At 33.7% G+C, this 17,320-nt stretch overlaps 2 protein-coding genes across 3 annotated transcripts in view; one reads left to right on the top strand and one right to left on the bottom strand.

Annotated features, from left to right (window-relative positions):
• The window catches only part of LOC137639736 (uncharacterized), a 136,001-nt gene that overhangs the window by 21,874 nt on the left and 96,807 nt on the right, over nucleotides 1-17,320 (top strand).
• LOC137640126 (uncharacterized) overlaps nucleotides 61-17,320 on the bottom strand; it is a 24,415-nt gene continuing 7,155 nt past the window's right edge. Inside the window, exons 2-9 of one of the 2 annotated variants that reach the window (XM_068372607.1) lie at nucleotides 13,149-13,297; nucleotides 12,088-12,293; nucleotides 10,725-10,929; nucleotides 8,765-8,932; nucleotides 8,383-8,478; nucleotides 2,068-2,259; nucleotides 1,334-1,455; nucleotides 61-972 (exon numbers count right to left, since the gene is read on the bottom strand). In XM_068372607.1, the coding sequence (XP_068228708.1) occupies nucleotides 366-972; nucleotides 1,334-1,455; nucleotides 2,068-2,259; nucleotides 8,383-8,478; nucleotides 8,765-8,932; nucleotides 10,725-10,929; nucleotides 12,088-12,293; nucleotides 13,149-13,297 (1,745 nt within the window). In that variant the 3' untranslated portion in view covers nucleotides 61-365. The remainder of the gene's footprint in view (nucleotides 973-1,333; nucleotides 1,456-2,067; nucleotides 2,260-8,382; nucleotides 8,479-8,764; nucleotides 8,933-10,724; nucleotides 10,930-12,087; nucleotides 12,294-13,148; nucleotides 13,298-17,320) is intronic. The other variant, XM_068372608.1, reaches the window with a different exon arrangement.

The following is a 17,320-nucleotide window of genomic DNA, read 5'->3' as shown; positions in this document are numbered from 1 at the left end:
TCAAATTGGAAAATGTCACATTATTTACAAAAATAGAGGAATCATTGAAATAATGGGAGATAAGTGTTTTACAAATATAATCCAACTACAGGGCATAGGTTATTGTAGAAAGTGCATCTACCCATTTAGAAATGATTTTTTTTCCATGGAAACATCAATAATGTACAGTTGGACACAGGAATTCCTGGTACACCTCACTCTGAAGAAGTGCACCCAGCCACACCCTTACCGCACTCTGCCGTCTCTTTCCCTAAAATTTGTTGGGTTACTCCCCGTGAAGTGAAGTAACGGGTGTGCCAGGGACACCTGTGTCCAGCTATACATGACATTTTATCCTACTGTAGCTATAAGTGAAATGTCCAACTTTAGCACGTATCAGTTTTTCGTTTACTCCCAAATGTCTTGAAATTATCAGCTTGTCCTATGCGGACGTCGTTATGATAAAAGGCAAAAGCTTTTGATGGAGTGTTTGGGGAGGCCAGGGAAGACGTAGTATGATTCGGCGAGTCTGTTATAGAAGAAGTAATCCAGTCCAAGCTTTGAAACTTGTCTTTGTGAACTGGAATGGGGCTGCCATAGGGCAAAGGGGACGGCTCCCTCGACGAACTGAAGTCGTCCTGGGTGACGGGGAACATATTTGGCACACCTTTATTGCTTAAAGTTGGACTCTTCTGAGATTCAATGTCACAGTCATCGTCGAGAAAGTCGAGACTCTCGGTATCGAAGTCTGGCGATCTAGGCGAGTCGAAGTAAGGATTCTCGGGGAAGGCGAAGAACGTGGGGCTTTTGGGTCTTCCATAGAATGGGTACGGGGAACTGTGTTCTTTTTCAGGCTGGGTGGTTGCTCGTGCTTCCGGGAGCTTTGTCACAGAGCGCTTCCATGTGTTGGGATCGTCGACCTCGTCTACTCGAAGCGTTGTCTGTTCACTTGCGCATGCGTCATCTTCATCTTTCATAGAATACTCTTGTTGCCTTTAGAAAATAATGGTATTATTTTTATTAAAGGGTATTTCCATTCAAAATTATTATCAAACCAGCGTAAAGTAGTGATTTGATTTTAATTTAGCAAAAAATTATTCTACATCGATTTTAAATATACTTTTATATATATACAGTATATATATATATATATATATATATATATATATATATATATATATATATATATATATATATATATATATATATATATATATATATACACAGACAGTTCATGATTTTGGGAAACATTTGTTATGAAAAAGATTGTCAATGAATATTCAGCAAAAGAAACCTTTAAATTAAACATTTAACTTTAAGTAATCAGTTTTTAGAGACATTTTCTTGCAACTACCTCGATGAGTCAATGTATCTGTAGTAGGTTGTAAGTTCTGCCTGGTGTTGTTGCTGCCTGTCTCTCTGCCAGCGGCATATGTCAGGGGTTCCCGGGAATCCAGTCATACTTTGGATCTTTGCCTGAGAGGGAACTTCTTTTGCTCAGTTTTTTCTTTCTCTGTTCTGTACCAGTGCTTACATGTTTTTATGCTACATACGTTGTCAGACGATTGAATGTGGAAATAGACAAAATCTCGATAAACTGCTGTGATAGTTTTTGTTTCTAGATTTGTTTATTACAATTTGATAGTTATTTGATTTTTATTTTTACAATTTGATGGTTATTTATTTGATTTTTATTTTTACAATTTGATAGTTATTTATTTGATTTTTATTTTTACAATTTGAAAATTTTTATTACAATTATGAATTTTCTATTACAATTTGATATTTGTTTTTTTTATTTATCTATGACAATTTGCAACACCTTAAAAATGCCACCTTTTATATTTGAATTTTTTTCTTATATGCAAAATTAGATATATTTAAATATTTTAATAAAAATCTTTATCTGTTATTTATACTACAGTAGATTATAAGATTGCCATTACAAAAATATAAACAAAAAAAAACCTCTTAGATTAATGTTAGTTTGTCAATTTCCACCAATTCACGTGCTAAGAAAGAGCTCTGGAAACAGACTTTCGAAAGCTGACAGGAAACAACCGCAAACAGCGACCGTAAAACCCTTACCTCTGACAGCCTATGCGCAGGCACAGGCACGCTCGTGAGGATTGAATTGTCAATCACAGATTTGACTTCCTCCTCAACAACGTTATTTCGATGGAAGTAGAACCACAGTTGAAACACCCCGACTGTTATAAGTACTTCTGCCAGCTGACTGATTCCATATAATACCGGAAAGATCACCAATTGTCCACGGATCTTTAGCAGAAGGTGCGAGTAAACAAACAAATAACGACATTTTCAAAGTTAGTTTTTAGTACATTTGGAATAGGTAAAACTATATACCAAAGGAAATTAAGGAGAAGATAGGCTAGGAAATAGAAAAGAAAGTAGTGATAAACTGGAAGAAGATCATGAAAAGGCAAGGAAATAGAAAATTAAGTAGTAATAAAGCGGAAGATGAAAAGGCAAGGAAATAGAAAAGATAGTAGTGATGAAGCAGAAGATGATGATGAAAAGGTAAGGAAATAGAAAAGAAAGTAGTGATAAAAGGGAAGATGAAAAGGCAAGTAAATAGAAAATAAAGTAGTGATTAAGAGGAAGATGAAAAGGCAAGGAAATAGAAAAGATAGTAGTGATGAAGCAGACGATGATGATGAAAAGGTAAGGAAATAAAAAAGAAAGTAGTGATAAAGCGGAAGATGAAAAAGCAAGTAAATAGAAAATAAAGTAGTGATTAAGAGGAAGATGAAAAGGCAAGGAAATAGAAAAGATAGTAGTGATGAAGCAGAAGATGATGATGAAAAGGTAAGGAAATAAAAAAGAAAGTAGTGATAAAGCGGAAGATGAAAAGGCAAGTAAATAGAAAATAAAGTAGTGATTAACAGGAAGATGAAAAGGCAAGGAAATAGAAAAGATAGTAGTGATGAAGAAGAAAATGATGATGAAAAGGTAAGGAAATAGAAAAGAAAGTAGTGATAAAGCGGAAGATGAAAAGGCAAGTAAATAGAAAATGAAGTAGTGATTAAGAGGAAGATGAAAAGGCAAGGAAATAGAAAAGATAGTAGTGATGAAGCAGAAGATGATGATGAAAAGGTAAGGAAATGGAAAATAAAGTAGTGATTAAGAGGAAAATGAAAAGGCAAGGAAATAGAAAATAAAGTAGTGATAAAGTGGAAGATGAAAAGGCTAGGAAATTGAAAAGAAAGTAGTGATAAAGCGGAAGAAGATGACGAAAAGGCAAGGAAATAGAAAAGAAAGTAGTGATAAAGCAGAAGATGAAAAGTCAAGGAAATAGAAAAGATAGTAGCGATAAAGCAGAAAATGAAAAGGCAAGGAAATAAAAAGGAAGTAGTGAAAAAGTAGAGGATGTCGATAAAGCAAGGAAATAGAAAAGAAAGTAGTGATAAAGCGGAAGATGAAAAGGCAAGGAAAAAGAAAAGATAGTAGTGATAAAGCAGAAGATAAAAAGGCAAGGAAATAAAAAAGATAGTAGTGATAAAGCGGAAGAAGATGACAAAAAGGCAAGGTAATAGAAAAGAAAGTAGTGATAAAGTGGAAGATGAAAAGGCAAGTGAATAGAAAATAAAGTAGTGATAAAGCGGAAGAAGATGACAAAAAGACAAGGAAATTGAAAAGAAAGTAGTGATAAAGCGGAAGATGACGAAAAGGCAAGGAAATAGAAAAGAAAGTAGTGATAAAGCGGAAGAAGATGACAAAAAGGCAAGGAAATAGAAAAGGAAGTAGTGAAAAAGTAGAGGATGACGAAAAGGCAAGAAAATAGAAAAGAAAGTAGTGATAAAGCGGAAGATGAAAAGGCAAGGAAATAGAAAAGAAAGTAGTGATATAGCGGAAGATGAAAAGACAAGGAAATAGAAAATAAAGTAGTGATATAGCGGAAGATGAAAAGTCAAGGAAATAGAAAATAAAGTAGTGATAAAGCAGAAGATGAAAAGGCAAGGAAATAGAAAATGAAGTAGTGATTAAGAGGAAGATGAAAAGGCAAGGAAATAGAAAAGATAGTAGTGATGAAGCAGAAGATGATGATGAAAAGGTAAGGAAATGGAAAATAAAGTAGTGATTAAGAGGAAAATGAAAAGGCAAGGAAATAGAAAATAAAGTAGTGATAAAGTGGAAGATGAAAAGGCTAGGAAATTGAAAAGAAAGTAGTGATAAAGCGGAAGAAGATGACGAAAAGGCAAGGAAATAGAAAAGAAAGTAGTGATAAAGCAGAAGATGAAAAGTCAAGGAAATAGAAAAGATAGTAGCGATAAAGCAGAAAATGAAAAGGCAAGGAAATAAAAAGGAAGTAGTGAAAAAGTAGAGGATGTCGATAAAGCAAGGAAATAGAAAAGAAAGTAGTGATAAAGCGGAAGATGAAAAGGCAAGGAAAAAGAAAAGATAGTAGTGATAAAGCAGAAGATAAAAAGGCAAGGAAATAAAAAAGATAGTAGTGATAAAGCGGAAGAAGATGACAAAAAGGCAAGGTAATAGAAAAGAAAGTAGTGATAAAGTGGAAGATGAAAAGGCAAGTGAATAGAAAATAAAGTAGTGATAAAGCGGAAGAAGATGACAAAAAGACAAGGAAATTGAAAAGAAAGTAGTGATAAAGCGGAAGATGACGAAAAGGCAAGGAAATAGAAAAGAAAGTAGTGATAAAGCGGAAGAAGATGACAAAAAGGCAAGGAAATAGAAAAGGAAGTAGTGAAAAAGTAGAGGATGACGAAAAGGCAAGAAAATAGAAAAGAAAGTAGTGATAAAGCGGAAGATGAAAAGGCAAGGAAATAGAAAAGAAAGTAGTGATATAGCGGAAGATGAAAAGACAAGGAAATAGAAAATAAAGTAGTGATATAGCGGAAGATGAAAAGTCAAGGAAATAGAAAATAAAGTAGTGATAAAGCAGAAGATGAAAAGGCAAGGAAATAGAAAATAAAGTAGTGATAAAGCGGAAGATGACGAAAAGGCAAGGAAATAGAAAATAAAGTAGTGATCAAGCGGAAGATGACAAAAAGGCAAGGAAATAGAAAAGGAAGTAGTGAAAAAGTAGAGGATGACGAAAAGGCAAGGAAATAGAAAAGAAAGTAGTGATAAAACGGAAGATAAAAAGGCAAGGAACTTGAAAAGAAAGTAGTGATAAAGCGGAAGATGACAAGGCAAGGAAATAGAAAATAAAGTAGTGATATAGCGGAAGATGAAAAGTCAAGGAAATAGAAAATAAAGTAGTGATAAAGCAGAAGATGAAAAGGCAAGGAAATAGAAAATATAGTAGTGATAAAGCGGAAGATGACGAAAAGGCAAGGAAATAGAAAAGAAAGTAGTAATTTTGTGGAAGATGAAAAGGCAAAGAAATAGAAAAGGAAGTAGTGAAAAAGTAGAGGATGACGAAAAGGCAAGGAAATAGAAAAGAAAGTAGTGATAAATCGGAAGATGAAAAGGCAAGGATATAGAAAAGGAAGTAGTGATTAAATGGAAGAAGATGACGAAAAGGCAAGGAAATAGACAAGAAAGTAGTGATAAAATGGAAGAAGATGATGAAAAGGCAAGTAAATAGAAAAGATAGTAGTGATAAAGTGGAAGATGAAAAGGCAAGGAAATAGAAAAGAAAGTAGTGATAAAGCGGTAGATGACAAAAAAGCAAGGAAATAGAAAAGAAAGTAGTGATATAGCGCAAGATGAAAAGTCAAGGAAATAGAAAATAAAGTAGTGATAAAGCAGAAGAGGAAAAGGCAAGGAAATAGAAAATAAAGTAGTGATAAAGTAGAGGATGACGAAAAGGCAAGGAAATAGAAAATAAAGTAGTGATAAAGTGGAAGAAGATGACAAAAAGGCAAGGAAATAGAAAAGGAAGTAGTGAAAAAGTAGAGGATGACGAAAAGGCAAGGAAATAGAAAAGAAAGTAGTGATAAAGTGGAAGATGAAAAGGCAAAGAAATTGAAAAGAAAGTAGTGATAAAGCGGAAGATGAAAAGGCAAGGAAATAGAAAATAAAGTAGTGATATAGCAGAAGATGAAAATTCAAGGCAATAGAAAATAAAGTAGTGATAAAGCAGAAGATGAAAGGCAAGGAAATAGAAAATAAAGTAGTGATAAAGCGGAAGAAGATGACAAAAAGGCAAGTAAATAGAAAAGGAAGTAGTGAAAAAGTAGAGGATGACGTAAAGGCAAGGAAATAGAAAAGAAAGTAGTGATAAAGCGGAAGATGAAAAGGCAAGGAAATAGAAAATAAAGTAGTGATAAAGCGGAAGATGAAAAGGCAAGGAAATAGAAAAGAAAGTAGTGATAAAGTGGAAGATGAAAAGGCAAGTAAATAGAAAATAAAGTAGTGATAAAGCGGAAGATGAAAAGGCAAGGAAATATAAAAGAAAGTAGTGATAAAGTAGAAGATGAAAAGGCAAGGAAATAGAAAATAAAGTAGTGATAAAGTGGAAGAAGATGACAAAAAGGCAAGGAAATAGACAAGAAAGTAGTGATTAAAGGGAAGAAGATGACGAAAAGGCAATGAAATATGAAAGAAAGTAGTGATAAAGTGGAAGATGAAAAGGCAAGTAAATAGAAAATAAAGTAGTGATAAAGCGGAAGATGAAAAGGCAAGGAAATAGAAAAGAAAGTAGTGATAAAGCGGTAGATGACGAAAAGGTAAGGAAATAGAAAAGAAAGTAGTGATAAAGTGGAAGATGAAAAGTCAAGGAAATAGAAAATAAAGTAGTGATAAAGCAGAAGATGAAAAGGCAAGGAAATAGAAAATAAAGTAGTGATAAAGCGGAAGAAGATGACAAAAAGGCAAGGAAATAGAAAAGAAAGTAGTAATAAAGCGGAAGATGAAAAGGCAAAGAAATAGAAAAGGAAGTAGTGAAAAAGTAGAGGATGACGAAAAGGCAAGGAAATAGAAAAGAAAGTAGTGATAAAGCGGAAGATGAAAAGGCAAGGAAATTGAAAAGGAAGTAGTGAAAAAGTAGAGGATGACGTAAAGGAAAGGAAATAGAAAAGAAAGTAGTGATAAAGCGGTAGATGACGAAAAGGTAAGGAAATAGAAAAGAAAGTAGTGATAAAGTGGAAGATGAAAAGTCAAGGAAATAGAAAATAAAGTAGTGATAAAGCAGAAGATGAAAAGGCAAGGAAATAGAAAATAAAGTAGTGATAAAGCGGAAGAAGATGACAAAAAGGCAAGGAAATAGAAAAGAAAGTAGTAATAAAGCGGAAGATGAAAAGGCAAAGAAATAGAAAAGGAAGTAGTGAAAAAGTAGAGGATGACGAAAAGGCAAGGAAATAGAAAAGAAAGTAGTGATAAAGCGGAAGATGAAAAGGCAAGGAAATTGAAAAGGAAGTAGTGAAAAAGTAGAGGATGACGAAAAGGCAAGGAAATAGAAAAGAAAGTAGTGATAAAGCGGAAGATGAAAAGGCAAGGAAATTGAAAAGGAAGTAGTGAAAAAGTAGAGGATGACGTAAAGGCAAGGAAATAGAAAATAAAGTAGTGATAAAGTGGAAGATGAAAAGGCAAGTAAATAGAAAATAAAGTAGTGATAAAGCGGAAGATGAAAAGGCAAGGAAATAGAAAAGAAATTAGTGATAAAGTAGAGGATGACGGAAAGGCAAGGAAACAGAAAAGAAAGTAGTGATAAATCGGAGGATGAAAAGGCAAGGAAATAGAAAATAAAGTAGTGATAAAGAGGAAGAAGATGACGAAAAGGTAAGGAAATAGAAAAGAAAGTAGTTATAAAGTTGAAGATGACGAAAAGGCAAGAAAAAAGCAGATGACGAAAAGGCAAGGAAAAAGCAGATGACGAAAAGGCAAGGAAAAAGCAGATGATGAAAAGGTAAGGAAAAAGCAGATGACGAAAAGGCAAGAAAAAAACAGAAGACAACGAAATTGAGATTGACAGAAGATAATGCCAGAATGGAATACATTGAGGAACTGATTGCCAGGGAAGCGATTATAACGATGAAAAGGCTCAACATGTTAGAAATAAAATGCAATTTTAAAATTTCAAAGAAAGATAGGTTGAATAATGTATTTTTACGTGGTAATTTTTTTGTATGATTTAGTAACTGTTAAACAGTATTTGATTTATTTTCAGTGGGTTTTCCGAAGTACTGTACTTAAACATTTTATTGATCAACTAAGTCATGAAAAAATATCATCCAACCTTGTCACAACTTACAAAAATAGTTATAAAAAAAATTGAAAACTGGCTTTAGTAATGTATTAGTAAAAGCTCCAAGAAAGAGCAGCTACTGATTATAGGGTGATATTCGTACATTCATTTATTCTTAGCTACACCTTTTTGGCAATAAAACTTTTACTAGGACTCAAGAATGGTATTATGAACTAGACTGTTTCGTGAAATCAAACGATTTCTCAAGTAACAGTAAAGAGTGAAATTACCTCTGGTTCAGCGAAGGACAACAGCATGACGTTCGTTGCTACCACTATGTTCTGGCATCCAGTCTCGACAGCAATTGTCCTGCAGAATGTATGGTTCTGAAAAAAATTGCAGTTTCACTTTACGTGATCCTAAAGTAGAAATGTAGATACCTCAGTAATTTTAGTACATATCTCATTTCATGAGTTAGCAGGTATATCAAAATGTCAGTCCAGATGGATATGATCGTGGCACGTCTGAAATAATGATATTTCGTTGCGATTTTTTTTCTATAGAAGGATAATTTGCACGATTTCCTAGCTGAAATGTTGAATATTCTATATATATTTTTCATTTAATGTATGAATTCACCCAGAATTTAGAATGATCCCACTGGATACTCACAAAGCAAACTATCTTGGAGACAGTGTAGGCGAAAATTACGCTTATGATGGGTATCAGGGCAGCTGTAATCACTAGATTTATTGACGTCTCTATTATGACATCCCAGTACATGAGAATCAGCATTATGCCGCAGGTCAAAGCTCCTGCCCATCCCAGAAGGCCACAGACCTGTTGGTTGTTGTTAAAGGTTTGAGAAGCTTTAGAATTGAACATAACAACAATGCAACTGGTTCAAGGAACGCAAATCTACACGTATAATTAGATCATTCGAAGCATTTATATGGGTTGTGGTGGCCGATGTGGGGACGTCCCTGACTGGTGAACGCCAGACTGGGGTTCGAGTCCCGGTCAAACTTGTTAGTTCCTTTGGTTGTTGCAACCTCACCATTCTTGTGAGCTAAGGATGGGTGGTTTGGGGTGCCTATAGGTCTACCTGCTGAGTTATCAGCAGCCATTACCTGGCACTCCTTGGTTCTAGCTTTGGTGGAGAGGCGGGCTTAGGCGCTGATCATAGTATATATGGTCAGTCTCTAAGGTATTGTCCTGCTTGATTGGACATTGTCACTGTCCCTTGCCTCTGCCATTCATGGACGGCCTTTAAAATCTTTAAAACCAGTATTCTTTTTTCAAGGTCGATTTAAACATGCCTTTGATTTAATAATTGTCATGTTAAAATAATTTATCCATAAAAAGATGGGTTTTTAAGGGTCGCTTCACAAGAGCAGATTTTTTCCCCGCACGGAAATATTTCCGCTTGCTAAAAATCATGACTTCACACACTAGGATTTTCCCCCAAGTGGCTTCGTAGTTTCTATAAACCACTACACCGGAACCGCGCGGGTTAGCTTTACACGTGATTAGTAAATCACTACCGCTCGGAAATTCTGAGCGGATGCTGTGTTGATGGCCTCATTAACCTTCATAAATGTTTAATGCGCACGGACACAACCGCGCGGTATCAATCCGTTTGTGTGAAATAAGCCTCATCCCTAGTAACAAGGGGCATCAAATAAGGATGATTTAAAATAATACCTCTCTTTACGCCGGTTTAACATACGACAGTTCCGACTGTACTCAGTTTTCCTTAAATATTAAATACAAAAAGGAAATCATGTTTAAAGTATGAATAAAATCACTGCCTCCAGATTTGACAGTTTTGACTAAGCAATAGTTGGAGACAGGTATGAGGTATGAACACAATTTCACACAGTTATAGGACTCCAAATTGTATTAATGTAGTTATATATTTTGCCTTATATCACAGTTACTACTGCTCATGGTAAGAGAGAGAGAGAGAGAGAGAGAGAGAGAGAGAGAGAGAGAGAGAGAGAGAGAGAGAGAGAGAGAGAGAGAGAGAGAAACTCATTTTGTAAAGCCTTTAGAGACGCTACTAGCTATTAGATTATTGTTGCTCCTTACATCATGAACCATCTTCAAATACATATTTTTATTCGTGAATCTCTCCAAATAAACTAACATATGTTTAGTTTACACAGCTAAAACAGGATCACTAATTGCATAAATCTCAAAGCGTTGCAAAATTGAAACTAAAATGTGATTTAAAGGTTTAAAGACTTCTCGTGAATGGCAAAGGCATGGGACAGTGACAATGCCGTAGCTAGCAGGACAACGACCTAGAGACTGACCGTATTTTCATATGATCAGCGCCCAAGCTCCCCCTCCACCCAAGCTAGGATCATGTTGGACCTATAGAAACTATGGAGTTTGAGCGTGACTCGAACCCCAGTCTGGCAGAATGCAAAGCAGGGAAAGTTTCCATTAGGCCACCACAACATAGCACACATTCATTAAACTTCAAATGCTAGAAACTTGATGAATGACTTTAGAATTACTCTATTTATCCTGCATGTCTTAATGTTATTAAAAACCACAGAGATTTAACATTGAATAATTTCTCCAAACGAATAAGGAAGCTGTAGTCGAAGCAAGGGAGACTAACCTTTGCGATGTAGTTCGCCCATTTTCTGTTGAAGTGCCGGATGATCGTTCCCAGTATGACGGGAACGGTGACAAAGGCTAAGCTGATGAAGATGTTCATGTATGGGACCTTCAGTTCTTGGTTCGTCCAAGGTCGTGAGTATGCCCATAAATTCAGGGGCATCATTCCAAACGCCAGAAGGGATGACACTGCTGTCATTATAATGCTGGAAATGAGAAAAAAATATAATTTCAGTCAGATAAATACGTACATAAAATCACATACGCACGCGCGCACACGCATATATATATATATATATATATATATATATATATATATATATGTATATATATATATATATATATATATATATATATATATATATATATATATATATATATATATATATATATATATTATAATACTTGCATTATCATTATTATTATTATTATTACTATTATTATTATTATTATTATCATCATCATCATCATCATCATCATCATTATTATAAATTATTATTAGTGTACTAGATATGCAAACACACGCACACACATTTAACCCTTCCCACCCCCTCCCTCTTTTTTAATTACAACCCGCTGGTTCGGCAATTTGTGGGAGAGTGTGGTTTCCGAGTCGAATCTACCTATCGGGGTACCCCTACTCACCAGGTCATGACCACTCGCTACCCCACCTACCCGAGGGTCGGGGAGAGACTGAGTAGTCATACATCAGACAGTGCTTCTGAGCGTGACAAGAAAGAAATATATTTATATAGCTAGACACGATGCTCTTTATTTTATAGGGGCGATTATTATTATTATTATTATTATTATTATTATTATTATTATTATTATGAAACTTTTATCCTTTAAGCAAACATTAAATCAATAAGAGGTAACCTAATGTTGCAAAGCATCATAGTAGAGAGTTTAGTGAATTAAGTAAGGATCCGTAGAATTAATTTTAATTTTATATAAATATAATACAGATATATGGAAAAATTCTCGAGTAGGAACAATAGTTTTGTATTCAATGAGCCTTGAAATTTTATATTTTTAAAATTGATTTTTTTTTTTAGAAATACAGTTGATTTACTATGTTTTTCATGTTTTGAGACATTATTCTCAATACCTATATATTAGCAATAAATGAAATAATACAATATTGTATTAATGTTTAAATTATTGTAATGGTTTCAAAGAAACATAGGTAACATTGTAATTAGTACATAATTAAGTTAAGTTTTTCTATAACATGCCTGTTTGCTTTATTCTTAAAAGAATTTTTCCAGTAATAAAAAAAGTAATATGAGTTAATGCAGACGCCTGGGAAAAAAATCATTAGTTAATCCATAATTTAATACACTTTCGTATAGCCTTCTCACCTTAAAGCCAGGTCTCCATCGACCCAATAAGTGAAAAATGTAGAGAATGCTCCCCCGGGACTGCACGCCAAGATGAGAACTCCCAGTGCCTGGTATGGCGGCAGCTTAAAGGCCACACACAGTCCAAATGCCAGGGCTGGGAGGAAGAAGAACTGGCAAATCATACCCACCAGTGTGCCCCAGGGACGCTTCACGTGATGCCACACCTGTAAAAAGAGTTTAAGGTTTGAAGGGTGCTCATGAATGGGAGAGGGAAGGAACACTAACAAACCTAGCAGGAAAATGCCCCAGAGACTGACCACATATAACCATATGATCAGGCAATGGCTGTTGATGTCTCAGCAGGTAGACCTATAGTCTTCCACATTTCACCCCACTCCTTAGATCACAAGGATGGCAAGGTTGTAGCCACTACAAGAAAGTATCGAGTTTGAGTGGGATCTCGATCTCCCGTCCAGCTGAACACTAGGCAGGGGCGTATCCAATAGGCCACCTTGGAAATTAGAGGCTTTGTGTAAAAATTCAGTTATCAGGTTGTGTATTCTTTCATGACTAATAAAACTGCAATTTTGGAATAAATGTTTGACTCAAAATAACTAGACGCAAGAGCTTAGATTGGTGTTTTTTTTTTTTTTTTTTTTTTTTTTTTTTTTTTTTTTTTTTTTTTATGTCTCCTCCATGTAAGGGTTGATTTAGATATGGAGAATTCTATAAAATGAACATGTTTAAGTGACAAAGTTTCCTTATGAAACATGCTCCGGATTTTCTAACAATTACTTCATAGTACAACTGTGTTCCCTCCAGTTTCACCTGTAGATATTTGTTCTTCATCCCATTTAGTGATCAGTAGTTTCAGAGAGGAATGTTTGGTTGAATGCATTGGAGAGGGCGCATCAGGCAACCGACCCCTTAATGTAAGGATAAAGGTGGGGAAAGGTTTTAGTGCCAGGTCGTGAGAACAAACTTCCACAAGTCCAACCAAGTCAAAACAAAGAATTCCACAGCTACAAACTACTTTAAATGTAATCTGATTTCTTTGACACCAATAGGAGAAATCTTACCTCCCTCCAGTAGGTGGCAGCACCCATTGCTAGCATAAGGGTAATGGTGTTGCAAGTCATCAAAATTGCTGATGTGTGGTCGAGTATGACTAGCCATTCTGCTCTTGAACTGGCGGGTCTCAGTGTCGTTTGATTGTATTCACCTGATCCTGTAAACGATAAAAAATGAATTATTATGATTACTGTACATGCATATACACACCCAAATTATGAATTAGTAATATTACCCTCTAATTAATGTAATGTATGGAGGAGACCAAGTAGTCACACGTTTGACAATACTGCTCAGCTTGACATGAAAGAAATTTATTTGTATACATAGTCAGACACTTGCTTTTCATTATATACGGGCGATTTCTATGAGCAGGATCCACATGACCTATTTGGGGCAAATATTTTGTACCATGGCTCGCGACTAAGCAAGGATTCAGACAAAAAAAAAAAAAGTAGTGTTTTATCCCCTTAGCTTGTTAATTTAATTATTTTTTTTTCAAGCTAAAATATGCATCTTGACTTAATTGAGAACTTTTAGTACCTAGAGAAATTTAGCCGGAACTCTGTGGTAAAGGGATGACTGAAGGAAAGCTGGAAGTGGCATAAAGAAAAATTACAAATATTTGTTATTTACGGAGAAAATTTACAAATATTTGTTATTTACAGAGATTCTCTGAATAGAAATCTTCAAGCTACTTTCCTAAAAAATATTGACATGTCGCAAAGGTGAGACATCATTTTGATCAATGAATATAGGTTGTGGTGGCCTATGTGGTAACGTCCCTGACTGATGTCGCCAGACTGGGGTTCGAGTCCTTCTCAGACTCATTAGTTCCTTTGGTCGATGCAACCTCACCATCCTTGTGAGGTAATGATGAGGGGTTTGGGAAGCCTACAGACCTCTCTCCTGAGTCATCAGCTGCTATTGCCTGGCCCTCCTTGGTCCTAGCTTGGGTGGAGAGGGGGATTGGGCGGTGATCATGTATATGTGGTCAGTCTCTAGGGTATTGTCCTGCTTGCTAAGGCAATGTCACTGTCCTTTCCCTCTGCCATTTATGAGCGGCTTTTAAACATTTAACCATACAGATAACGCTTTGTTACCATGTTTTGTTAAAGCTTGTAACAATTGGATGGGGCTGTCTTCTTAAATATAAAAAACTCATCTTATTACAGTTTCCATGACATTTATTGTTATCGTAATTGATTTCAGTATATTCTAAAAAGATTAATTCTTACTATCTATTATCATTGAGAAGGAATAGAGGTTTGATTGAAATAGTATTCCGAAATATGAAGTTGTATTACTGTCTAAAGATAAGTATATAAATGTACCAACGACATGGTGCCTATAGCACTAAGGGAAGCGATAGAATTAATGAAGAATAGAGATATTATCATACAATCAGAAAGAATCAATATACCTTTAGGCTTAATGGAAGTATTGTTGCTAAATGGTTTCTTAAAGGAATATATGAAGGGTTTAAAGGTTTAATTAGGGTTTAAAGGTCACTGATGAATGGCCGAGGCAAGAGACATTGACAGTGCCTTAGAGACTGACCATTTATACATATGATCAGTGCCTAACCCCCTTCTACCCAAGGTAAGACTAGGGAGGACCAGGCAATGGCTATCGATAACTCAGCAAGTAGACTTGAAGGCTTCTGCTAACCAACCCCCTCCTTAGCTCACAAGGATGGTAAGGTTTCAGACACTACAAGAAACTATCGAACTTGAGCGTGACTTGAACACCAGTCCAACATATCGCTAGGCAAGGGCGTTTCCAATAGGCCATCACAACCCTATAGGTATGAGTAAACGGAATCGTCTAAATTGAAAAACTTGTAAGGAATTCACTAAAGAATTGTAGGCAAGGAAAGATAAATAAATTCCATCTGTTTAATGTCAATATTGTCAGATTTTTCATTTAATTAATGTGGATAGAACAGAGAGCCTCTTTGTTTCGGGTTGGCTTCAATGACCATTGATTTTGCAACGTCGATAGCTTTCAATCTGTCGTTCGGTCGACTACTCTTTATATGATGTTTAATTCATATTCACCTATCATAACTCTATTATATTATATATAGTATGTGTATAGCAATATATACATATATATATGTTATATATATGTATATATATATAATATATAATATATTACATTATATTATATTTGTATATATGTTTATATTATATATAATATATATATATATATATATATATATATATATATATATATATATATATATATATATATATGCATCTTGACACTTGCTCTTTATTATATAAGGGAGATACACAGAAAGACATGAATGTTGCTCTCTCTCTCTCTCTCTCTCTCTCTCTCTCTCTCTCTCTCTCTCTCTCTCTCTCTCTCTCTCTCTCTCTCTCTCTCTCTCTCTTTATATATATATATATATATATATATATATATATATATATATATATATATAGATCGTATCCCATAGGAGTCTCCATTATTATTTTTTTTTATTTTTTTATTTTTTTTTATATAAATAATAATAATTCCGGCGTGAACCTTTGGTTAAAGGAAAGACCGATTACCAATTTCATTTATCTTATCACTATAGCACTGTTTCGCCAATACCTTATCTTTATCAAGTGATTACTGATTTATGCTACTTTAGCTTCAAATAAACTATGTTTAATGGATTCAACATTGATGTTTTGAAGACTGAAATGAAAATAAAAATAGGAAATTATATATATATATATATATATATATGTGTGTGTGTGTGTATATATGTATATATATATATATATGTATATATGTATATATATATGTATATATATACATATATATATACATATATATATATATATATATATATATACATATATATACATATATATATATATATATATATATATACATACATATATATATATACATATATATGTATATATATACATATATATACATATAAATATATATATATATATAATCTATATATAATATATATATATATATATATATATATATATATATATATATATATATATATATGAAGGCTGTACTCTTCTGGCGTCATCCAGTCCTAAGATGAAAAACGTACATTTTACATTTATTGTACATTTGATTCGACTTTGATTTTAAGTTTTCCTGATTATCTAGCGTAACGTATTTCTTCATTTTCGTAATGTGCTAGTATTGTTTGCCTGAGGAGACAGAAAAGAAGGACGAAAATAAAGAGAATTTAAGCTGAAAGACGTTATCAAATGCAAAATCATAAAAAAAACCTTTCGATGTTTAAACCTTCCGATGTTTATTTGGTTTTTCGGACATCAATGAAAATATTCTGCTAAGGTAATAATCAATAGTCTTTGTTACCCTCTTAAATGCATTATCTTGTTTACACTTATTACCCCAATTATGAAAAATAAAAAAAATATAGTTATTTTCCAATGTTTTTGTTTTTCGGATATCAATGAAAATAATCTGCTAAGGTAATAATCACTAGTCTTTGTTACCCTCTTAAATGCATTATTTTGTTTACATTTATTACCCCAATTATGAAAAATAAAAAAAAAATAGTTATTTTCCAATGTTTATTTTGTTTTTCGGACATCAATGAAAATATTCTGCTAAGATACTAATCACTAGTCTTTAGTAACTTTTAGATGCATTATTTTGTTTACTTTTATTACCTCAATTATGAAAAATAAATAAAAAATATAGGTATTTTCCAATGTTTATTTTGTTTTTCGGACATCAATGAAAATATTCTGCTAAGATACTAATCACTATTCTTTAGAAACTTTTAAATGCATTATTTTGTTGACATTTATTAACCCAATTATGAAAAAAAAAAAAAATATAGATTTTTACCAATGTTTATTTTGTTTTTCGGACATCATTGAAAATATTCTGCTAAGGTACTAATCATTAGTCTTTATTAACTTTTAAATGCATTATTTTGTTGACATTTATCAACCCAATTATGAAAAATAAAAAAAATATAGGTATTTTCCAATGTTTATTTATTTCGGACATCAATGAAAATATTTTGCTAAGATACTAATCACTAGTCTTTGTTAGCCTCTTAAATGCATTATTTTGTTTTCATTTATTACCTCAATGTTAAAATAAGAAATATAGTTATTTTCCAATGTTCATTCTGTTTCCACGCACCAATGAAAATGTTCAGCTAAGATAATAA

Source organism: Palaemon carinicauda, chromosome 4, assembly GCF_036898095.1.
Source record: "Palaemon carinicauda isolate YSFRI2023 chromosome 4, ASM3689809v2, whole genome shotgun sequence".
Lineage (NCBI taxonomy): Eukaryota > Metazoa > Arthropoda > Malacostraca > Decapoda > Palaemonidae > Palaemon > Palaemon carinicauda.
This window is presented reverse-complemented; position numbering and strand designations above follow the sequence as displayed.